Source organism: Chlamydotis macqueenii, chromosome 1 (genome assembly GCF_036417535.1).
Source record: "Chlamydotis macqueenii isolate bChlMac1 chromosome 1, bChlMac1.mat, whole genome shotgun sequence".
NCBI lineage: Eukaryota > Metazoa > Chordata > Aves > Otidiformes > Otididae > Chlamydotis > Chlamydotis macqueenii.
The window spans coordinates 74321577-74346295 of record NC_141556.1 but is presented as its reverse complement, the minus strand read 5'-3'; the positions used below and the strand labels follow the sequence as shown (position 1 = coordinate 74346295).

Below are 24719 nucleotides of genomic sequence, written 5' to 3'. Positions count from 1 at the left end.
ATCAAGACGAGTGGCTCAATCTCATCCCTTGTGTACATCTGCACACCTGAAAAGTGGCCAGGGAAATATTAACATGCATACAAACATTTTCTAATTTTCAGAACATAGAAGTAAAAAAGCAAAGGACACTCTTTTGTATTAGGAAATGAAGATATAATTTCTTGACAAGCATTCAGCCTATTTATGCTCATTTGTACCATGCTACCATTTAGTATATTAAAGTGAAAAAAAAAAGGTTACTAACCTGTGGGAAGAGAGAATAAGTTGCATTGTCAATAGTGAAAGAATATAAAAATTCCCCATCAAACCAGAGGTTCTTTCCCATTGGGGAATTCAGCTTTGTCATAGCAAAGAGCTGCCCGGGGTCACAGCATTCTTCCAGCAGTTTCCTAGCAAAGGAAATCAAAAGAGAAAGAGCCACATTAATCAGAGCCTCATCACACCTTCTCTAATGACCATCCCTCACACCTGAGATCCTGCCACTCTCAGATGCTCCAAAGCCAGCCATTCATCTTCCCAGCCAGCAGATGAACCACGGATGACTCATTTTTATTTACAGAAGGGCCAGAAAACTTGTTTTTATTTCAGGAAATCTTAGAAATAGACAACAAAAAATTTAAACCTCTGTTCACTTTTGAGTGGCATAGAAATAGAACCATGAATGAGCAAAAGAAAAAAAAAATCCATCCTTTATAACCCATTCTAATTAATAAAAAAAAAAAAAAAACCAAACAGTTGCCAACACATACAGAAATCAGAGAAGCTCCTTTGAAAAATAAATCCAAGGCATGTGAAGATTCAGTACCAAACCTTATTCATGAGCAAAAAAAAAAAAAAAATCCATCCTTTATAACCCATTCTAATTAATAAAAAAAAAAAAAAAAACAAACAGTTGCCAACACATACAGAAATCAGAGAAGCTCCTTTGAAAAATAAATCCAAGGCATGTGAAGATTCAGTACCAAACCTTATTCATGAAGAACAGGCCTCCTAAAACCCCACAGTTACATAACGTAAGTATGGAAAATTTGGTATCTCCCTCCAGTTACTAATTATCCTTGTGCTACGTTCACAGCAGTATTGGAGCCTGCCTTCTAACTGAAGTCCAACTTGAATCATCCCAGTATGATATATATGACTTCTTATTTCCTTGCCGAAACTGCATATCCTCTTAGACATCCATTTCCCCAGAATAGTTATTACTCAGTTTCAGCAGAAATTTGAGAGCTGGTGAGGTGGGTGAAGGTTATACTGAGCAAAAATTCTGTATCACAGCAAACTCAGCAATTAATATCCTGAAATACAGAATTATGAAAAGCTCTAGACATCTTCAAGGCAGGAATATCCTGTGTTTCTGAAGCCCACATGGGTGTAGCTCTCTATAGGAAGGGTGATGCACATATTAGTTTTTATATATAATAGATGTATGTAAAATATACGTTGCAGAATCATGTCACTGCAGTATATTAATATATTATTTATGTTTCTTGTTTATTTTAAAAAGAATCCTAAAGATACTGAGGTCAGGCCCAGTGGTCGCATAAGAGAAACACAGTGACTACTTAAAAGTTTGATACAGCTGTGCTCCTTTGTGAAAGAGATTTTCTTCAAAATCAGGAAGTTATATTCACATAAATGTTTAAATTTTTTAGCATTTTCCAAAGTTTTACAGCTACTTTTCCTCTCTAAAAATTGAGATTAAAAAAAAAAAAATCCCCTATCAAATTTGATTTTGGCATAAGTTAATAGTTTTCTGCAACCGTGTGAATACTATTTTCCATACATACTTCAACTGAAAACTTGCTGAAAACCGTAGATTTGTGGTAATCTTAGCAGAAGAGGAAACAGCTTGAAAATGTTGCACGGCAAACAGACAACCTGTGGGTGTCAATGCTATACATTAGCTTTCCCTTTTGGGGAAGTGCTGTGATCTACTCTGGTTCAGCTCCAGGGCAGTGCTGTCCCCACCGAGACCCCGGGACACTTCCTCATGTGGAGGGAGGCTCTCAGGGGACAGAAAGGATGCGAACACAGAGAAGCTGAATCAAGGGCAGGAGGTCCACTCCTCTCGTAAAACAGGTACCCGAGAGTAGCCTCTGCACATGACATGGAGGGAAATAAACAAGTATTTCAGAAAAGATGTAAATCACTGTGCTCAGGTGTGTAAGTCAACCTCAAATTAATGAAGTCTAGGACAAAACTGTGTCCAGTTCTAGACCTCACCGTTCAAGAAAGACACAAACAGAGTGGAGAGGTTCCAAATGAGGGCCACAGCGAAGATCAAAGGGCTGGAAAACCTGCCCTATGAGGAAGGTTATGTCTTTTCTCCCTGGGGAAGACAAGACTTAGTGGGGATCTCATCTGTTTTCCAGTACTTGAAGGGCAGTTACAAAGAGGATGGAGGCTCTCTCTTCACACAGAGCCACATGGAGAAGACAAGGGGCAATGGGTACAAGTTGCACTGGGAAAGGTTGCATCTTGATATAAGCTAAAAAACTCTTACAGTGAGAGCAACCATTCTCTGGAACAACCTCCCCAGGGATGTGGTGGAGTCCCCATCACCAGAGGTTTTCAAGGCACAATTGAACACAGTGCTAGATAATCTTATCTAGGCTCCATTTCCCACAAAAAGTTGGACCAGGGGATAGTTCGAGGTTCCTTCCAACCATGGCGGTTCTGTGATTCTGGAACTGTTTTCCCTTATACTGCCCATTGCAGAGCTGATTTGTCTCCCTCTGAGCAGAACAGAGCAATACGTTAGCCACAGCAGCCATTTCCATTCCTAGAAACACCAAAGGGTCTACCTATATGTTGCCTTTGTTGGCGTGGTGACCTGGTTCAGGAACAGCACGGCGACCACCCCCAGGCCGCTCGGTCCATCAGCTCGCAGACACCAATGTGGTGGACGGCAAATGGCCTTTATTGGTAGGTAACACGGCCTTATATAGCTTGGGTTTACAACGTCACTTCCGTCTGCTTACATCATAGACTAAACGCTATTGGCTATAATAGACTAAACGCTATTGGCTATAATAGACTAAACGCTATTGGCTATCCGGAGAGGGGTCCTATCTTCCCATACAGCGCGATATCTTCTGGCCACCAGACCCTAGCTGCCTACACCTATACCCACCACAGAAAGGCTTCATATCATCCTCCTTCTGATGCGCAAATAAAGCCTTCATCACAGAACTGTGAAAATCAATCTAGAGGAAATTTGAAATCTCTCACCGAATAACCTTTGCAAAACGGCTTATGACAGGCATGAAATAGAATATTGTTCCAAATAAAAGATTTGAGAGTAGACATTTTTTTCCGGCCGTTCACAAACACCAGTTTGCAGCCTTTGGAAAATTACTTCTCTCTCTGTCAAGGGCAAAGAAAATAATTTTTGCCTATCTTTTCCCTCCTTTTCTTTGTATTTTCTACCCCCACTGCAACTTTTTCAAGAAAGCATAAGGCAACCCAAGATCAGCTGGAGCCTCAACTCTACGTAGAGTTGTTTGTTATACAACTGTATAACAAAACTAAAATTTCCAAGTTAAATCCTGCAACTCATACCTTCTCTGGAAGTCTAGTCTGAACAAGAAACATAAAAATAACAGATAACTCAGTAGAAAAGTATCTAGGGAATGCTTTCTATTAATGAATCTTTCCTTAGCAAGGGTAAACTGATGAGCTAAGGAACAGCTCTTGGTATGATTCACCCCTCCGCTCCCTTCTATTAGACTAAATATATATACCTACTCTTTCCCCTCCCAAAAAATGCATTCTTCCAGTTTGTATTGAATCCTTCATTAACAAATCTATTATGAAAAGCCATAGGTGTCTCCTGGAAGGTCCACAGATAGGCAGGTCATTAGTTCAAGTATGCAGCTGTATGTATTGGCACAAAAATCTTGTGCACTCACATGTGCTTTCTGTCAGAAAATAATAATTATTAAAAGTCTCTCATTATTCAGTTCGTCTTTCTGATCTAAATCCCAAAATTATAAAGTGAGAAAAGCTCCAAAAGAAAAGGTGCATTAGAAAGCAGAACAGATTCAAAGGCAAACCTAAAGCAGGGTACTTTGCAGGATCATGAAGTCTGAACTGATTGGCTGAGCTTGATTAAAATGCACAGCTGAAATGTTATGATAGAATTTGCAAAACTGCAGCAGCTTTTAGCCAAGGATTTCAACTCACTGCAAGCATTCGTTCACTCACAGGACATAAATAATATACTTTTGACTCAAAGTTATCTCCAATTCAGAGGAGACCTGTGTACGAGAGGAATTAAATAACTTGAATATTGGTATTGAAAAGGCACTGGGGGCACTCAGATCTGAGGGCACTTAAGGGACAAATCCCACTTGTGAGAGAAGCAGGAGAAAAGTTACTTTCAGAATCGCACTTCAGGCCTTTAAGATTTCAGCTGGAACTGGGCGCCAGGCAGGTGATGAACTGCAAGGCAGCATTAGCACTGAAGTGGCTCTGCACATCAACTCGAGCAGCAACCTGCGCACAAGGCAGGAGCTGAGCAGCAGTTTTGAGACATTAGCCATCTCTCTGCGGTATACTTTGCTGAGGTTACACCAGCAGACATCGCACATTGAAAGAAGCGGAGTGATATAGCTGGTGCCAAGGACCCTACATCCACATTATGCTATTTTCGTGGCATTTACTGCAGATCAACTCTGTTCTGATCCCACAAAAAACCTGTGAGTGCCTGTAGCACATGGAGTGCATTACTGAAGTGCACCAACTGGGGACAATCAGGAGCTCTGCCTCAAAACGTCTTTGTTGGCAACACGGACAACAGTGGGACCTTCAGCACCCTCAGCAAGTTCGCTGACGACACCAAGCTGTGAGGTGCAATCAACATGCTGGAGGGAAGAGATGCCATCCAGAGGGACCTTGACAGGCTGGGGCTTCTGCAAACCTCATGAAGTTCAACCAGGTCAAGTGCAAGGTCCTGAACATGGGTTGGGGCAACCCCAAGCACACATAGAGGCTGAGTGGAGAATGGATCGAGAGCAGTCCTGAGGAGAAGGTCTCGGGAGTGCTGGTGGACAAGAAGCTCAACATGAGCTGGCAATGCACCCTTGCAGCCCAGAAGGCCAACCGCATCCTGGGCTGCATCAAGAGCAGCATGGCCAGCAGGTCGAGGGAGGTGATTCTTCCCCTCTACTCCGCTCTGCTGAAACCCCACCTGGAGTACTGTGTCCAGTTCTGGAGCCCTCAACATAAGAAGGACATGGCCCAGTTGGAGAGGGTCCAGAGGAGGGCCACAAAGATGATAAAAGGGCTGGAGCAGCTCTCCTATGAGGACAGGCTGAGAGAGTTGGGGCTGTTCAGTCTGGAGAAGGGGTGGCTCCGGGGAGACCTTATAGTGGCCTTCCAGTACCTAAAGGGGGCCTACAGGAAAGACGGGGAGAAACTCTTCAGCAGGTCCTGTTGTGATAGGACTAGGGCTAATGCTTTTAAAACAGAAGGAAGGAGATTCAGACTGGACATAAGGAAAAAAAGGTGCACCCTCCTCCACCTAAAAGCAGAGAGGAAGCCAGACCTCCTTGCAAAGTCTAAACTTAAATTCATACATAAAGTCAGTGCACAAGCTTGCATTAAAATCCAAAACTACTTGCTCTTCATCTTAATTTAACAAACGTTTCAGTTTGATTTAAGTTTGCAGCCAGTTAATGCTTAATCACACCCTGGTTTGACTTGAGTCCCAGCCAATAATGACTTAGTAGCTAGTTCAAACCTTCCAAATGGCTTAAAACCAGCAAATGCAACATTTAAAAGCAGAAATGGGCAATTCCAAACATGGGACATCAGCCAGAAGATTACAGCCCTTTAGCTATCTCTTCTCCACAAGTGGAGCAGGTCCTGCCTCCCCAGCACACCACCACTTCTCCATCTCCCTTTGCCATGCCTGCCTTGTGATGCTGCGTTACATGAAGCACGTAAGCCCTGCCAGCACTGGGCAAGGGAGTGGGAACAGAATTTTTCCTCTCAAATTTTTCCTTTTAAACCCCTTGCAAGGGGCACGTAGTACATCAGTGAGGAAAATATCATATTGATGGAGAGCCACTTATCAGGCAGCAGCAGGAGGGAGGCAGCTTCACGAAGGAGGACTGAAGGCTTAAGCTTCATCTTAAATGGAGCGATGGGCAGAGGGTACATGGCATGGCACAGCATACTGAGTTAGGGGGTAAGGGAACCAGGTGAGGCTGGTCAGGGCTGTTAAGGCCTACTGGTGCTCTGACACTGGTGATACTACCAACACTTATTTTTCTGCCCCAAGGGGATAGCAGTTTTTCAGCGAATCCCCCCACGCACTTGCTGAACCTTGCACTGAACAGGTCCCTGTCCAGGTCTGCAGAGCCGTGCCCCGGGAAGGCTGATGCTGCACGCACAGGAGAGGGGGAAGATGACAGGAGAGGTTACAGCTTGATGCTGCTCTGTAGGTCCCAGCAAATGCCAGCAGTCCCCACATTGAACAACAGCATTGCTCAACCGTTGCTCAAAAATGCTAACACAAAACTTACTGTTTCGTTACAGTCTGACTTTAACAGCAGCATTAAAATAATGACTGAGGTTCAGGTTCAAGTTTGAGATAAAAGTAATTGGTCAAACCAATTGCTTTAGTCAGGCTCTGCTCAGCTGCCTGGATTTAGCTGGTATCACACTAGGCTATGTCTGGTGACTACAAAACAGAGCCAGGAGCTGACAGCACAAGACTGCAGCACTTGGTCTGACAAAACCTCCTTCTCTTTACATTGCAGTTCACATTTGCCTCAACTTCCTGTGTTTTGCTCTGGGATCAAATGAATCTGAACATCTGGAGAAAAAAAATGAATCTGCCTTTGGAGTTTCAGCTAGCGTCGAGCCAAAACCATCAGGCCTTCACACACAACCAAGGATTTGTGGCCCCGCTGAAATCCAGAGTATGGGTGGTCGTTTCGGTTTAGTAGGGAAGGTTTGCATAGCTCCATTTCAGCACAATTGCTTAACTGCTTCCATCTACGTATCCCCCAGTAGAGGCAGGAGGATCTACCACGAGCCTCACAGGCTCCTGAGCTAAACCAACACCTACTTCCCAGCAAAGGCACGCTTAAGGGACTCTGGGCTAATGTTCTTATCGGAAAAACCTTAGGGATTAATATCAATAGTGACTCTGAAACACAACCAGTCTGACCACCTCTAGCACTATGAGTGTCAAAATCTAATCCTAAAAATCTCCAAATTAGGTCTTCTTCAGAATAATGTTTCCATAAGAATAATATATCCACATGTTCTTGCAAGAAGTTCTGGTAGCAGCGGAGAAATCACAGTTCAATGGATGAAATCTTGCCTTTAACAAATTTGCACCCAGTTTAGAGTTTCAGTTTTTGGCACTTCAGGTTTTGGCCAACTTATTATTTTTTCCCCTACTTTAACAGATCCCTGCTTCTCAAATTTCAACCTTCCCTCTGATGAGCAGAAAAGCTACAGCGGAAACTGTATTTCTTGCTTTGAACAAAGTTTTTTACTCCTTCCATCATTCCTGTGGCTATTGTCTCTTTTTCAAAATCCACCTTTAAATATTCCAAGCCCGGAAATAACATTTCTATGGTAGTCACCTCCTGCCAACTACAGGGACAAAATGACCTCTGTGTTATTACCTATGAATCCCATGTCCAAGGCCAAAGCACATTTAACCAATTAACTCTTTAGCACTCTTTTTGCTGCCAATGCTTCCCAGGATGGGGACATCCGTCTGTAACTGCAACCTGCACTGTGGTCCGCTAGATGTGAGATTTCACATTTGGCTCTATTGAAAATTAGGAAGTTTAGCAGGAAATGCAGACTGCTCTGCCTCCTAGGCCTGTCCCCTCCATTAGTTGCTGCCCTGCTCCTTCTCTCGTCTGAAAATTTTATCAACAATATTTTAATGTTGTCTTGCAGATCACCGAATAAAAGAAATGCAGAGGACCAATTAATCTGAGTCAATTCACACCTGGACACATCCTGAATTCATCAGCTCAATGTCCATCACCACCCAAGAACATTAAAAAAAAAAAAATCTGGCCCCATATACCATCTCCAACAGCAGGCAGTAGCTAATACTTACAGATATGAGAGTTCTCTCATATAGCCACATAATGGCTATATTTGTGCCCATTTTTCACTCCAAGCTGGCAGCCTGAGAATTTTATGGCTCTACAGAAGGCTACAGAAGCAACTCAATAACAATAAAATCACTGATTCAATTACAATCAGTGTGGTCGCATCAGCTTGTAGCTGCAGTTCATATTTGGCTTCTGAATATTCTGTGAAAGCATCATTACTAGGATTTGGTCACACACAAACAGTTTCTCTTTCCCAAACAGCTGAATATAATGCTTGTAACTGGGGGTTAGCTTGAAGCAGTCACTGAAGCTTTGAAGTTTTCATGTATCTTAGTATTCAAGGGGTTCAAAGAATGCTAGCCTGCACCTTAGGCTGGGCAGAAGACAGTAAGTATGACAAAACTTTAAGTGGAAGATAATGTTCTTCTCTTACCAGGGCTGGTATCACACACATCAGACCTTTGCTTCAAACACCAAACTGCCCCTGCACCAAAGCTGAGGGCAGAACATGAGTAACAGCTACGAATGTACCAGGGAGATGGAGGGATGAGGCTGTTACCTTCCTGCTACCACCAGATGCTAAGGACACACTGGAACTCCCAGTCACACAACACAGAGCCACATGGTCTTTCTCCTCCACATCATAACAAAACTGGATTCAGCTTTGTCAAATATTTTGATATCACTTCTCTCAGTAGCAGACTCCACTCCACCTGAGATGAAATTTAGAATGATCCTCAGCACAACTATTCAGGAATAAGATCTTAAATTTGTCTAATAACATAATGGGCAAGTACCAAAATAATAAGAGAACAGCCAATGCAAATGCTCTTTACATTCACAAAAGCATACCAAATTGATTTTTGGGGAAACCAATACACGTTTAAGCTTTAACTAAAATTAAGACCTTTGCCAAAAAAAAAACCATCTAAATTTAGAATACATTGATCTGCACAGGTTCATTTCTGAAAATGCCCCAGTTACTTGAAAAGATTGAAGAAAAGGTCTAAATGCAATGGAAAAGAAATATGAAAAAGAGTGGACACCACAGAGCAGAACAGAGAGCTAATCTGATCTACTTCCCACCAAACCTTCTGTAATATGACAGGACTAAAGTCACGACAGTTCTTCTGCTCACCTTTATTATCATACTGTTTCTTGTTATGAAATTTTCAGCCTATTTCAGTTCACCCCTGTAGCAATTCCTGGTGTCTGGACTTTACAAGGATCACATAGTATTTCCCTCATCTTCCTCAAGAGAGGAAAGAGATCAAGGTAATAAAAAGGTCACAGGCAGAAGCAAATCATGACTGAACTGCCTGGCACTGCAACCTGCATAAAAGCAAAGAGGTTGCAGAGACCATAGATACTTCTCAGAATAAGGACAGTTCATGGAAACCACTGCCATTAGCTTAGCAGTAGAGCTGTATGTGAGTTATTTAAGTGAGTAAGAAGTTTTAATTATAAACCTTTGCACAATTTGCTACAAATTGCCAAATTAATAGTGTTGGGAGGAAATGTAAACATTAAATACTTCCACCTCTTCTGCATCTTCCATGTCTTCTCCTTTAGAACTTTCTTCCAGGTCTCTTTGAGATGCCCAAAAGGGAAACAAAATATTTTATTTAACCTGAGAATATTGTATCTTTGAGCTTTCACTATTTATTTTACAATTACTGAACAAAACATTTGGTGCCACCCACGCAGTGTAGTTAGCAGTTCTGTCTTCCAGACTGCAAAAGAAATATAAACCTGTTTTTTTTTCTCCTGTGTGTTGGGCTACCCTATCCTTGCTACCCTGGGCCAGTACAAACAAACCCTGCTGCCTTACAGCAGGCAAAATCTGTGCTGCCAGCCATTGCAGCATATGATCCTAATCTCTGACTGATTTTGTCCAACTCTTTTCTTTTTCTTTTTTGGAAATGTACAAGTCATATCTTTTTGCAGAAGTATCAAGTTCAGGGTATCAAGGAAAATTTTTTTTCCTTCTACCCTCCTTACAAACAAAAAAAAAGATAGACTTAGTGCTTAAAATTTCAAAGATCTTAAGTCTTTTATCCATTTTCAGAAGACAGCAGTAGCAACAGTATTACATGGCGCCCCTTGTAATTTCTCAAACTTGCCTAAATTCTGCTCTCTCAAAATTGAACTGTGGTTCAGCTCAATCTCTGAATCTTCAATCTCAGTCTCTGATTTCTGATTATTTAATCTCTATCACTTTCAGATTCTCCTTTGAATTTAAACTCAAATTTAAGATCGTGAGATAAAGATACACAGTTAATTGACTTGATTATGCATTCTCTCTTTGATCAAAATCCCATACTTTAAGAAAAGTAATTGAAAGGATATACTTTTCTACTACCGTAAACAGACATTATTCTTTTAACAGCACCTCATCAATTTATTCCATACCTTAATTTTGCAAGTGCAAAGGAGGACTGAACTGTGCAACATTTAGACTGCAGAAGTACAGATGAGGCCAAAATTTGCCAGGGACTATCTTTGTTGTTGGACAATGTTCATGAACTACAAGAAACCAGGATATTTCTCAGTGAATAGAAGTCTACCTGAACATGTGACAAGCCTTAAGTTTACCTTTCCTCTTGCCAATTTTTGTACTTACAAACTGAGTGGATTTGATCTAGAAAGCTACTGAAACACAGAATTGTTAGCCTCTTTTCAGAGAAATTACATTTTGATTCATGCAAACTTGCTTCCAATTGCTATGCAAAAAGCCTGCTCATAAGCTTTGAAACACAGATTATAATGGATGAATTATAGAGTATGAATTATAGAGAATGAATTCTAGTATTTGGTCAGATGAAGTTTTTCTAAGACTCTCATACCAGATGTATAAAGAGCTGTATATAAGGAAATCACCACAAGCTGCCACTTGTAATAGCAAAGCCAGCACCGTAGCACTGCTTTATTACTCATGCAGTAAAATCTACTGGAATGCAGGATGCCTCTGAGTTGTCTGTATTGTTCCCCATGAAACCCCAACCCCCCATGAAACCCCAACCACCTCCAGGAGAGACAATAGCAGTGACTTGTCATCTCACCTAGGAACTGCGACAAACAGCTATATCCCCTTGAGAAGTGATAAATTTGAGCACAAGCTGATGGTTTCTGGGCAGTGGCCAGCAGCTTAAGAGAACTGACTTCACATGATGCTGGAATTCACTGGCACTACACTAGACTGCTCCCTTGCTTTGCTAATGCCATCACTACCAGCCCCTAAATACGACAACTGCATTTGAGGGCTCATTCCAGGGAAGACACAGGGATCATCTCACTTCATTTACAGTATTTGAAATGTAAACTCTATTCAAATCACTCCAAGGGTGCTTCATAGTGCAGATCACAGAATCATATAATGGTTTGGGTTGGAAGGGACGTTAAAAGGTCACCTAGTCCAACCCCCTGCAAGAAGCAGGGACATCTCCAACCAGATCAGGTTGCTCAGAGCCTCATCCAACCTGGCCTTGAATGTTTCCAGGGATGGGACATAACCACCTCTCTGGGCAACCTGTTCCAGTGTTCTACAACCCTCATTGTAAAAAAAATTTTCCTTCTATGAAGTCTGAATCTGCTTCCTTCTGTTTTAAAACCATTACCCCTTGTCCTATCATAACAGGCCGTACTGAAGAGTTCCTCCCCATCTTTCCTGTAGGCCCCCTTGAGGTACTGGAAGGCTGCTATCAGGTCTCCCCGGAGCCTCCTCTTCTGCAGGCTGAACAGCCCCAACTCTCTCAGCCTGTCCTCATAGGAAAGGTGCTCCAGCTCTCTCATCATCTTCCTGGGCCTCCTCTGGACCCTCTCCAACTGGGCCATGTCCTTCTTATGTTGGGGGCTCCAGAACTGGACATAGGTGAGGTCTCACCAGGGCAGAGTAGAGGGGCACAATCACCTCCCTCAACCTGCTGGCCACGCTTCTTTGGATGCAGCCCAGGATGCGGTTGGCCTTCTGGGCTGCAAGGGTGCATTGCCAGATCATGTTGAGCTTCTTGTCCACCAGCACTCCCCAGACCTTCTCCTCAGGGCTGCTCTCCATCCATTCTCTGCCCAGCCTGTATTTGTGCCTGGGATTGCCATGACCCAGGTGCAGGACCTTGCACTTGGCCTGGCTGAACTTCATGAAGTTTGTACAGGCTCACCTCTCCAGCCTGTCAAGGTCCCTCTGAACAGCATCCCTCCCCTCCAGCGTGTTGATGGCACCACACAGCTTGGTCTCATCAGTGAACTTGCTGAGGGTGCACTCAAAAACCACAAACAAAACCACAACACCCACTGTCCATGTCACCGACAAAGATGCTGAACAGGCCCAATACCTTATCCACCGAGTGGTCTATCCATCAAACCCTTGCCTCTCTAGTTTAGAGAGAAGGATGTCGTGCGGGACAGTGTAAAATGCTTTGCACAAGTTCAGGTGGATGATGTCCATTGCTTGTCCCTTGTCCACCGATGCTGTAGCCCCATCATAGAAGGCCACCAAGCTGGTCAGGCATGATCTGCCCTTAGTGAAGCCATGTTGGCTGTCACCAATCACCTCCTTGCTCTCCATGTGCCTTAGCATGGTTTCCAGATAGCTTCTTTTAGGGTGCAATTTTTCTCAAAGTAAACAGACACCTACTTCCCCTCCAATGACCATAAGGAGATTGACTACCTTAGATGAAGACATCTAGGTTTGGTAGATTAATTCCAATCCACAAAGCCAGATGTGCTGCTCCAGATCCTAGAAAGTCTATCAAGGCTTCTCCAGTTAACCTGAGCTGTGAGGGAGAGATTGTATGTCTTCTACCTGTCTACAGCATCTCACAAAAGGATGCTAATTGCCAGCAGCCCAATCTGATGGTCTTCCAGCTCTGTTCATAAAGCCCTCACAGTAAGTTGTCAGAAAGACAAGATGGCACACCTGCATGAACCGGTAGTTTTGTCAGAGAGAATTCAGAGGCAAAGGGGAGTGGGGCAGGAGGAACAGATTAACTGCTTCATGTGCTAGTCTTTTTTTTTCAGTCTTACAAACCCGGCAGGAGGAGAACAGCTTTCACAGAGATGAGGTGATATTAATGAATCGCTGGCTTGCAAAATACCAGAACTATCAACTGAAGCAGAAAGTTACACTCATGATGGCACTGCTGCAGGGGGGAAAAATGAGTTGTTCTTACCACTTCCCTTGCTCCTTTCAGCAAAACTGCTGCTTGCTTTGCACCGCTACAAGCACAAAGGAATATTCAGCTTCAACAAGGGCACAGGATGGCTGTATTCTTCCAGGACAAGGAGATTCACTAAAAATAAATCGAGCAGCTCTGATCTTACACTTAGGCTTGTAATAAATGGAGTGAGGATACATACCACCTAAATCTAACTAGTCAATTATCACACTACAGCAACTTCTCCACCTGCTTCTGCAACCTAGATTAAAGCCCTGTAACTACTGTATAAAGCTCCTTACAAAAGTGCCCCCACACTCTAATCCAAGAAAGTCCATAGGGAGCTTTTTACTAATTTGATCAGCTGAAGTCATCAGCCCCTCCGTTGATAGTGAACTGGCCAGGAAAAAAAACAAACAAACATATTTTTCCTCCACCACACAGATTTAAACATCTTGAAATGCCCAAAAACTGAGACTACAGAAATGAAAGGGAAAGGAATAATCCTCCACTGGTCAGATAGAGCGCTTTTTGATGCAAAAACTGTAGATAACCACGCAGGCATTGCCTATACATGTGATAGAGACAAAGGCATGTAAAAGTATCCCATGAATCGACACGAAAGAGCAATGACTTTTCAAAGGGATACAAAACTGGGAAGTGTTAACCCATCAAAGACATATTAATAGATCTACAATTAAAGGAAGCCCTGTTTTGAAGAGAAACTTGTTGCTCTCACTTCTCAGAAACTGCTTCCCACATCTCGTAACTATCAGTTGTTTAGGAGACAGAGAGAGTTTTGCCTGCTTGGGAAGCATCCATCTGATGCCCTGCCAGCTAGCAGGACGAGCTGATCAGCCAAACAGGAGGACAAACAAAATAGGAAACCTCAGTTTTGATCTCTCTCTTTCATATAGCTGCTGTTTTTCATAAAACTTGACTACCTTTTAAGACTTCTCTTATTCTGTCTAATTTGGATGAAATTAGCCAGTAAGACAAATTTCATAAAGGGAGTGGATTATGATTGACATTCCAGTCATATACATCACATTTCCTACTGGCTGAGAGGGGAGAAAAATCCAATAAATGCCAAATAACACCGTGCTTTAGCTTTCTTGAAAAGGACATTGACAAAAATGTGTGTTCTTTGTTGGCCCTGTATACCCAGAATTACACACCAGTTAAGATGTAATAGTTCGGTTTTGGATGAAAGCCATGATTTAATGCACCTTCAAGCACTGACACTGGACTTCACTTCTTACAGCCCGAGTCACCATAAGCATCAACATCACTTTTGAAAATAGTTGATGATTAGCTGGCCAAGTATCCAGAGATATTTCTGAACTGAGTTCAGTGATCCTTCTGTGTACTGACAGACAGCTTCTAACAGATGAAAATGAATGGTAAAATTATCACACATTAAAACAGAGCCATTAACCTGAAACATACCTTAAACTTGCATTTCCACTGTTTGCAGTTACAAGCTTCATTTCTGAAGCAGTTCTGCTAACATGTTTTAAACCTTGCCTGAGTACTAGGGTGCTATAAAATCAGTTTCATTGATACAAATACTTTGCTAAATGCAGGAAGTGGATTAAAATAAAGGGAAGGCACACCCAATTCAGAACATGTTTATTAGGAACTCCAATTTCAAGTCTTGTTAAATCTCTTTCCTTCTAGCGAAGCTACAGAAAAAAGTTAAATGGCAATCACTTTGCACTCATCTTTAACTCCATCATATTTGAATTCTAGCTATTGCCTGTTTTACAGATTTATTGAAATCAGAAAGGATCTCACCAGCTCTGAGTTTAAATGAGTCCATTCTTACAGGGAAGGTCAGCTGAGATGCTTTGACTAGTCATCTCCAAACACCTGTCCCAGGAACAAGAGGCAACATAGCCTCTTTGTCTTCACAGCTTGCTCTCCTGCAGGCCCAGCAAAAAAAAAAAAAAAAAATCAAGTTTACTGATGATCATCAGGGTAGACTGCAGAACTGGGACTCTGGTATGATAAAGTAAAAGCAGAAGCAAACCCTAAGCCTGTTGCTGGACCACAGGATTTCTTTTTGCAGCTCTCCTACTTCCATTCTGGGTGGCTGAGTGACAGCTATGTGTTGTGTTGACTGATTCACGATGCAGGAGTCACTTAGTGACTGAAGCCTCATTCTGCACTCATGTAACAGTCCACCGGCGTTCTTCAGGTCTCAGTGCTCTTCCTAAGATGCTCATGCCACCAAAGCCCAGGCACCACACCATTAGGCATCTATTTTATGTTCGTCATGTAGACTTTCCACAGTCTACAGAAGAACACTTACCCTACCCTAGCACAGGTATCTAAGGCAGAAGAGAACTGTCGGTATCAGCAAGTACCTCTGCCTGTTCATTACTTACAGCAGGAGGAAACTATAGTAGGAATACCAAAGAGAAATTTAACTTTTAAATAGTGAAAGTACGTCTGAGGAACCTCAATCTGCTATATACATAGGTGACTATACGTCATTAAAATCTGTTGCTTATTCCCTGGAACACAATCATAGGGAAGTGAATGTTTTTTTCTTTCTGAACATATTTCAGTAACAAAAACTGTCATATACCTTACTCCCTCTAGCATCTCATTAGAAAGGATAAAATGCTGATGCAATTGTTAACTTTTGCCATTTGCTCTCAACGGTGCTGACAACTTACTGACAACTCTATGTAAAATGTCTTTTACAATTACTTAAGATGTGCTTAGACTTCCACTCTCACTAATCCTCACTACTGCAAAGCAACCTAACTAGTATCTAACAGGAGCTATGGAAGAATCCAACAGACATTTTCCCACTTTCCACCTTGTGCTGGTTTTGCATAGCAGGAGGGGTTACAACGGTGGCTTCTGCAAGAAGCTGACAGAAGTTTCCCCTTTGTCCATTGGACCTGATTGGGTCTAGGGAAGATCTGCTGCTGACCAGGGCCAAGTCAACTGGTGACAGCGATAATGCCTCAGTGATAATGTATTTAAGAAAGGTAAAATTAAAAAAAAAATATGACAAGCAGAAGTGGGGGGAGAGACAGGGAGGTGCGAGCCTTGTCGGCCTTGCGGCCCTCACCCTCTGGCCTCCTGCCGAGCAGCCAACTGGGCCCAACTTGGCCTGGCTGAGAGAAGTGAGGAGATGAGATGTGAAGAGAATCTGAAAGGCGTCTGCCTGAGCCGATTGTGAAGAATTTCTTGTGAGAGGAACGGCTGCAGACGCCAAGGTCAGTGAAGAAGGAGGGGGAGGAGTAATGTAGCTCCTGGCTGAGATTCCCCTGCAGCCCGTGGTGCAGCCCATGGTGAGGCCGGCTGTCCCACTGCAGCCCATGGAGGAGCAGGTTGTCCCCCTGCAGCCCATGGAGGTCCACAGAGGAGCAGAGATCCACCTGCAGCCCGTGGAGGACCCCACGCCGGGGCAGGCGGATGCCTGAAAGAGGCTGTGGCCCGTGGAGGGCCTGTGCTGGGGCAGCCAGTTCTGGAGGGACTGCACCCCGTGGAAAAGGACCCCACGCTGGAGCAAGGGAGGAATGTGAGGAGTTCTTCTCCTGAGGAGGAAGGAGCAGCACAAAACAACGTGTGATGAACTGACTATACCCCCCATTCTCTATTCACCCCCTGTGCCGCTCATGGAAGGGGGAAGGAGTTAGAGATCATTTGAAATGAAGTTAAGCCCAGGAAGAGAGAGGAATAGGGGGAAGATGTTTTTGTTCTATTATCCTGCTTTGGTTTTATTATTAATAATAAATTGAAATCATTTTCCTGAAGTCGCGTCTGTTTTGCACATAATGGTAACTTGAATGATCTCTCCCTGTCCTCATCTCAAACTTCGAGCTTTTTGTTATAATATCTCTCCCCCATTCCCTCAGAGGGTGGGGAGAGTGAGCAAGAGGCTGCATAGCTTGGTCCTGAGTGGGGCTAAACTATGACACACCCACATCATCTCATTTCTGAGTCACGCTATTCCTCCACTGGCAACCTAACCTGAGCCAAGTCCCTTTGGCCAAAGTCACAGCACCAATTCACTGTTCACCACCACAACTATACACTTTCATTCCAGCGTGTATAAAGTCTGGGTCAGACTTAAGTAGCCGGGACCTAAAGCACTCCATGTTTCCTCTAAATATGTACTTTGCATTTCTGTTAGTCAACTGCTGCTTTAAAAGAACATGCAGAGGCTTATTACCTGAGCTGTTCCAGACCATAACAGGAGCTGGCAGGATCCTCCCAAACATTTCCCCCAACCAGCTAGAAAGAATTTGCCGGTGTAACCAGGGAACATAAACCTGGCCTTTCAGGACAAATATCCACACAGTGCTGAAAGTACAGTTTCTGAAACTCACATTTCCAAAGCTCCCAGAATTTAACAGGCACATCACAATATCTTGTCAGGGCTCTGAAACAGCCCTTAGCATAATCCAAACAGCTTCAGTGATCAAGGTCATCACATATTTACAACTCCAGCTTCCAACTCATTGCACGCTATTTTGCCATTACCATTGAACAACTGGTATTTAGCAGCACTCACAGCAAACACAGAATTTCACAATACACCACAATGATTAGTGGTTTGGGTTTGGTTTGGGGGGCTTGGGGGTGGGGAGGTTGCCTAAGCAGGCATAGAAAAAGCAGCAGAAGTAGAAACCAGGCAGCTGCTTGGCAGTGAAAAAGAAGCAAGAAGGAGGTAGGAACCATGTTCGAGTCTATCCTAATCTAACTAGTTTGCTGCGCTATGCTCTGTGCTACTGAGAATAAGCCAGGAATGCACAAACCCTATACTTGGAACAATCAAACAGCTTCCCTGGGGTTAAATATGATTTATGTACTAAGCTGTTTTAGGCGTGAAGTCCTGGCAAAAAAAAAGCAACATATCCAACTTCACCCCTCTGTCTAATCTGGTGGCCTTTAACAAGTTAACACTAAATGCGAGAGAAGAATTCCTAAAAGCCTATCAAACACAAAACTGCAGAGATTACTACATGCTATGACTCCTACCTAACTTGCCAAGATGTTTATTTTCCATCCGCCTCTCCTGCCTCTGCCATATGTCGGACCTGCCCCCAGCTACACAATCACACCTCCTCTGCACAGGCATGCACGCCGAGCGGGCGGTTTTGGGAAACCCTCAGGTTCCAGTGCTGCAAAACAGCTTCCCTACAGCTACAGGGAATGTTCCTGTCAGAATTCAAGTCTGGGGTTTTACTTTCCCTCCTCTTTCTGCTCCACTGGTTAAGAGTTTTCCATCCTGCTTAGACTTCTTTATTCCCCAAAACTCAGTTACAGGATTCATTAGAGTTAAGGTAGTAAATAGGTGAACCGTGGCTGTTTAGATAGCTGCCTGGCGTACTACAGCAATGCAAAACATGCTACCTTGTAATGCCTGCAAGAATCATATATAGTGCAACACTATGAAATTCTAAATAAAAGCGAAACCTGAAGCATTTGACATGTACAGCCACACATATCAGAGGAAACTATTTTTGCTCAAAGGACTTTTGAAATCCTACATTTAACTAGCTGCTGTGCTCCAGCTTTCAAAGACTACCCATAATACAAAGAAATCTAAATAATAAAAAGTACTGGAACTAGATTCTGAAAAGAGCAGAAAGGGGAATTTATAAACCAGCAGTTACAAACGAGACACAAAACTCATAGCCATGCAAAGTCTCTCAGGCTAGCATGTCCAAGGGATCCCACGAAGAGGAAAGGGGAGGAGCTCCTAAAGAATTATGCACAGTTGCCACAGCTGGAGATCCAACAACCAGCGTCCTTCACCATAGCAAACAGGCAGCAAGCTGAAGTGTGGGGCACTTGCTCAGACCTTCTGCCTTCATCTCACGCTTCCTCACCATGAGGAACAAACTGTTTCAAGACAGCAGAGGCAGTCTTTAACCACTGTCAAGTAGCGCTCTTCTGCCCAAGGGAGGAACAGTCTTCTTGTTTCCCATCCACCTTCTGCATCTCATATTTTATTGCTTCACCTCCAGCTGCAGGTGGTCTTGAGCAACTCCCCATCTCTCCTATAAATAGATCAGTAACCTGAGTTTGGTTTTACCCAGGCATCCATGTTGTCAGTTCCAGAGTGAAGCATACTGCTGGTAACAGAAACCTCCTTTAAACAACTCGAGGAAGTCTCTGGATCACAAACTCTGGGTTCACTAGGAGAATTACATCTCCCTGCTATCTACAGAAGGGCAACACAGAGTGATGCAAGCAACCTGGGAGATCTCTGGAGTGTGTCAGGGATAACTTTTGATACAGGTATTGATGGCTCAACTTACAGCTGGATCTACTATTCACTAACAAGGAAGCACTGGTTGGGGATGTGACAATCAATAGAAACCTTGGCTCATGAAACAGTGGCATTCAAAATCCAGAAGGGAGTGAGGGAGGAGAGCAGCAGATTCTACAATTCGTTGATTGATCTTGAACTCATCAGTTTGGACTGGAGGTAGCTCATAATCATTTACGAGTATTGTGGAAACTATATGTCAAAACCAAGAGTCCCATAGCACAGACAGGGAGCAGAGGCAGCCCCTGGTGCAATGAGATAGTCACCCAGGACGCTCTCTCTTTCTGACCTCTTCCTCCCCAGCTTGCCGAGGCAGCACCGGACTGATGAACCGACGACAATAGACTCCAATACGTTTGCTAGGTTTGTGGTTTTTCTTCCTGCTACGGAGTGGATACAAGAAGTGTATTCTGTCAGGCAGATAAATGTTAGTTTTCATGACCAGCATGAGAAGACTTTCACATTCATACCCACAGGATGTGTACTGCACAAAAGTTAACCCTTCCTAGGAATACTTTTGACTGAGCCTTTCATTACATTCAGAGCTTCCAGGCCTCAAACTAGCTGGTGAAAATTCACACCGCGTTTGAAAGCATCCAGCAACTGGACAGTCCAATTGTCAGCTTTACAGGTCTCAAACACATCTTGAAAATTCACCTTGCAGCTCAAGAATGCATGACAAGTTATAGAACTGTATTTAATCATGGGAATGTCCTTCAGTTTGTCTATACTCATCTCAATAAATTAAAGCAGTTAATTATTTAGAAAGAAGAACTTTATTTCAGAAGTAATAACTGAACAATTTTAAAAAGCAATAATTCAGTTTCCACAGTAATTAAACTGTTTACTGCAGGGCTGAAGATGAGCTATTTACTTTTCAACACCATGATGACATTTTCTTTTCTGGTACTATGTTACAATCTAAAAATAAACCAGATAAATAAGCAAATTAGTACAAAAAGAGTATACCAGCCGAAGAGCAATTTTTTTTAAGTGATTAAGCAGCAATCTAAGAATGAGACACATATATTTGAGAACTAACCATTCTGAGAACACCTGCAATTCCTAAATTAAGCATAACGAGGGTTAAGATGGGATTGATTGTTTATGTATGCGTCAAGAATATGAAAGGTTGTTATAATTAACAACAGTCATTTTGAATGAGGCATTAAACTAAGTCACTGAAGGGTAAGCCTCGTAACTATAAGAATCTGAGACATTGATTTATTTGGGAGATATTATACTAAATATCCCTATCTATTGCATTACTTTCTCTGTAACATTTGGTGCCAGCCCTTGACAGAGAAAGGAAACTGAGGAAAATGGAAATGGACCTGATCTAGTAACCTGTCCTACTAAAGGCATTTCTGTGTTCTTATGCATCGTACTACAAGTCCATTATCAATTGATTTATGCTGTACACTTCTCACAAATCTGCCCTGCAGACTCCCAAAGGGTGTATTTTCACAGCCACTGGAAAGCAGGTGTATTTGGGGCAGAAGCTAGATGATGAAAATGTTGCAAAACAAGAAGAGAGAGAGAGAGAGAACACCTGAGACAGAATTCCACTGCTTTCCACTCTACCTCCTGCCCAGTGAGATCAGTCTGGAAAAGGTGCTGGCATTTGACAGCCAGAAGCACAGAAGCTCCCCGTGTGCCCCCACAAATTCCCTCACCTTCCCAGAGCTGAGTGCAGGTGGCCAAGGAATTCTAGAGTAGCTGAATATCCTCAGAACAGTGCAGTTTTGACTCCCTCTTTCTAAATACACATTATTTATGCAGCAACTGAATGCCAAGCATGTGTATGACCCTACTGGAACACCAAGTGAGAAGTCATTTCAGCAGGAATGCTATGTGTGTCATCCAGAGAGAACAAAGAGTGCCTTTCTTTTAAACTTTCACCCCCAAACCGTAGTAACCAACCCCAGTTTTAGATATGAGAAGTCAAAGAATTGCCCATGGTAATTCATCATCCCTAAGCATGAGCTGCTGGCATCCCAAAGGACAGTCAAAACCTCAACAAACATAAAGTTCACTAGATGCCAAGTCTGTGGATTGTCTAGTTGGCAACATGCAATCACAGAATGAAAAAAAACAGAGCAACAAATGTTGTTTTCCTGTCTTATTGCTATCCATATGGACATTTTCTCTACCACAGCTCTTAAGTAGGACAGGTACCAGAGATAGCTGCAGTGAGTGGGCTGTACTCCACATATTTCATCACTCTACATCCAAATCTCACCACTTTAACAGTCATCTCTAGAGCAAAATGATTCTCATTCCTCCTATCTTGTGGCATGAAAATGCCCTCTCCTCTTACAGTTCCATAGCCTCTCTTATACCTCACACAAGCCATTGAAACCAAACCCTCAACTTACTGAAGTGAGCTGCTTCCATCTGATACTTGATCTTGTTAACTGAGACAATAATTTAACCTATGTAGTTTTAATTAATTGTTGCCTCCTTAGGTTATCTTGCCTAACTAACTGAGCTGTTCTTAAACTGTCCACTTCACTGAATGTTTCGTTCTTAATTGATTGCTCTTCTGATTCATCCACATATTTGTTCTCAAATTTCCTAATTACAGTCTTTCTCTCCTACATTGCTTCACATAAATGTTTCTTTACTTTATTCTCTGCTTTTAATGTTTCTTCTTCTTCAGTGCCCCAGCTATTACAGACTACTGGCCTCCGGTGTGTTAAACCCTACCAATCTTCCACCTCCCTTCCAGCCTCCCAGGGCCCCTCCATCTCACCACCTCACTACCACTACCTCCAAGAACATTTATTTTCTTTCCTTCTGGAGTACTCCACTCCACAATCCCTCCCTCTCATCCAACAAGATTCCCAATAGAAAAGTCAGTTTTTAAGTAAGAATAAGAATATATGAAGGAAGCCATCTTGTACCTGAGAACAACGAGGACAAGACTAATGCAGAGAGAGGGGAAGGAATATTGTACGTGGTTTGTCACAGACAGGAAAGAGCACACTCTTGTCCTTGAGAATACATGAATTTGTCTGCTCCCAGCATGATGGCTCACTATGGTTCATGGTTTGGGGCTCCCAGCAATGGAGGCCTGCTGGGAGGAGGACAAAGTCTGGCAGCTGTGGGGAGCTGCCCGCCCTTAGTCACAAAGTGAAGGCAGGGGTTGGGCTGTTCCAGCCCAGAGAGGCTGAAGAAGCCAGAGAGGCAGGGCTCCGGCAGCCAGCAAGCAATTCTGAGGGCCGCTGGCAGAAAAGGATGTATTTCAAATGGGCACGGCAAACAAAGCATCAGTGAAGGCACTAGCTGACGTACCCATCCTGTCCACCTCGCAGGCTTGATTAAGATCCTACAAGTTTTGTGAAAACTTGGGTAGAAGGGAGACCCAAATTGATGAGCCCCACGCCAGCAGAGCTGTGCACCCTGCTCTTTCTGCAGCACCTCACTCCACAGTCAGGTCACAGGGGACAAAAGGCGTTAAGGGAACTGGGACACAAATGGAGCCTAATTAGCACTGCTATTTATAGAACAACTTACTCTCTGAAGTGGAAAAAGATGCTAGTGACAACTGAGGTAGTTTCGGAGCTGATTCAAAGCATTAAGGTAATCCGCTTCAAAAACACGCAGGCACACATCATTCCTGAGCTGGCGGGCCTGCCATGTCACCTGTGAGCAAGCTCTCCAGGGACAGGCAGCATCCACAGCCATCACACGGCCTCCAGACAGGGAGAGATGCGTGGGCCTGACCAGGGAAAGGAAGTAAAAAACCCTAATTGTACCTCCACACCAGCACACTCATAACATTTCTTTCCTTTTTTTAATACTGCAGGAGCCCAGACACTATGATGTAAGACAGCAATGGATCCCTCCAGCAAAGAGCTGCTAAAACATGGCTGTTCAGAGGCGATTCTGGTAAAGAGAGGACATCACAGCAATGCTGGCTGTAGAGAACAGCTTTAAGGAGAGTCTTCACTGAACTGCTTCAGTTTAAAATAAATGGATGAGTGGACCAGTGCAGGTCTGCTATGGAGACACTCAATGTCATACAGACTTTGATAAACAAAGAAAGAAATGTTAGTTAGTACTCTTTTGAGAGGAGGCATACCAGCTTCCTCAAGGGAAGGACAGGCCCAGAGTACCCAAAGTACTTTTCACTGTGAATCAACTTTCTTAAGTTTTACGGTCTTTTACAGTATCAATATTTAAAAGATACTGCTAAAAAGAGCAAGCAAAAACCCTAAACAAACCTTCAAGCAATTAATGCAAGAAATCTGCTAAGCATGAGGATAAAAGTAAAAATTAATTAAATAAATAATTCAACCTACTTAGGCTTTCAAGTAGATATCTTAAGATAGGGATACTGCCTGCAAGTTGGTTTAAAAATCTTTTAAATCACATTCATCTGCTTGATGTCCAGTCCAGAGCCAGTACATTTGGGGAGATTTTCCTCCCTAATACATTCAGCTCATTTACTTTAGATCCAAAAAGGGGATAATGAAATGACAAAGCCTAGCTATTTATTCACTAAACTTGCTGAAAGCTCATCTCTTCTGCGCAATTACCAAACTGTTTAAGAAATATCTGTAGACGGGGGGCATTTCATGAGCGGAAACAACTTACTTCTCAGGATTTTTAGGATTTCTTTTTAATTTCTGTAAGGCAAAATAAGTTATCAATCTTAAATGGAAAGGAGTAAGAGTCTCACAGGACAGAGAGCACAGCCACACAAGACACCACCCAAAATCAAATTATTGAGTCAAATTTGAGAAAGAATTTATTAAGCTCTACAGTCCTGAGCAAGTTCATATTCAGGCTGACCCATGATTGCAAGTGAGAGCACACTACACACATGCTCCTGGTTATGCTACAGAGAAGAGAACCCGCACCCCACTGGAAACCCCACCGGCCCATTTGCCCCCATGCCAGCAGAGGTAACTTTGCTTTTCTTCATGATGTAGATCTGCTGTTCCACAGCAGGAGAGAAAGCAGAACTTGTACTAAATTTACAAAAATCAACTGACAGTATAGCTACTCAGGCCAGCCAATACATTTTTCCACAGATTAGGTGGGGAAGAACAACAAACTCAACCCTCTTAGTACAAGACTTTCACTAGCAATGGCCTGTTTGACAAGTGAAGCACAAAACAGATTTTTTTAAAACACAATGAGAGAAAGTATTATGTTCACTCA

At 43.0% G+C, this 24719-nt stretch overlaps 1 protein-coding gene across 1 annotated transcript in view; it reads right to left on the bottom strand.

Annotated features, from left to right (window-relative positions):
• ST8SIA1 (ST8 alpha-N-acetyl-neuraminide alpha-2,8-sialyltransferase 1) overlaps window positions 1-24719 on the bottom strand; it is a 130636-nt gene that overhangs the window by 93411 nt on the left and 12506 nt on the right. Inside the window, exon 2 of the mRNA XM_086739969.1 lies at window positions 245-389. Coding sequence (XP_086596095.1) covers window positions 245-389 — 145 coding nt within the window. The remainder of the gene's footprint in view (window positions 1-244; window positions 390-24719) is intronic.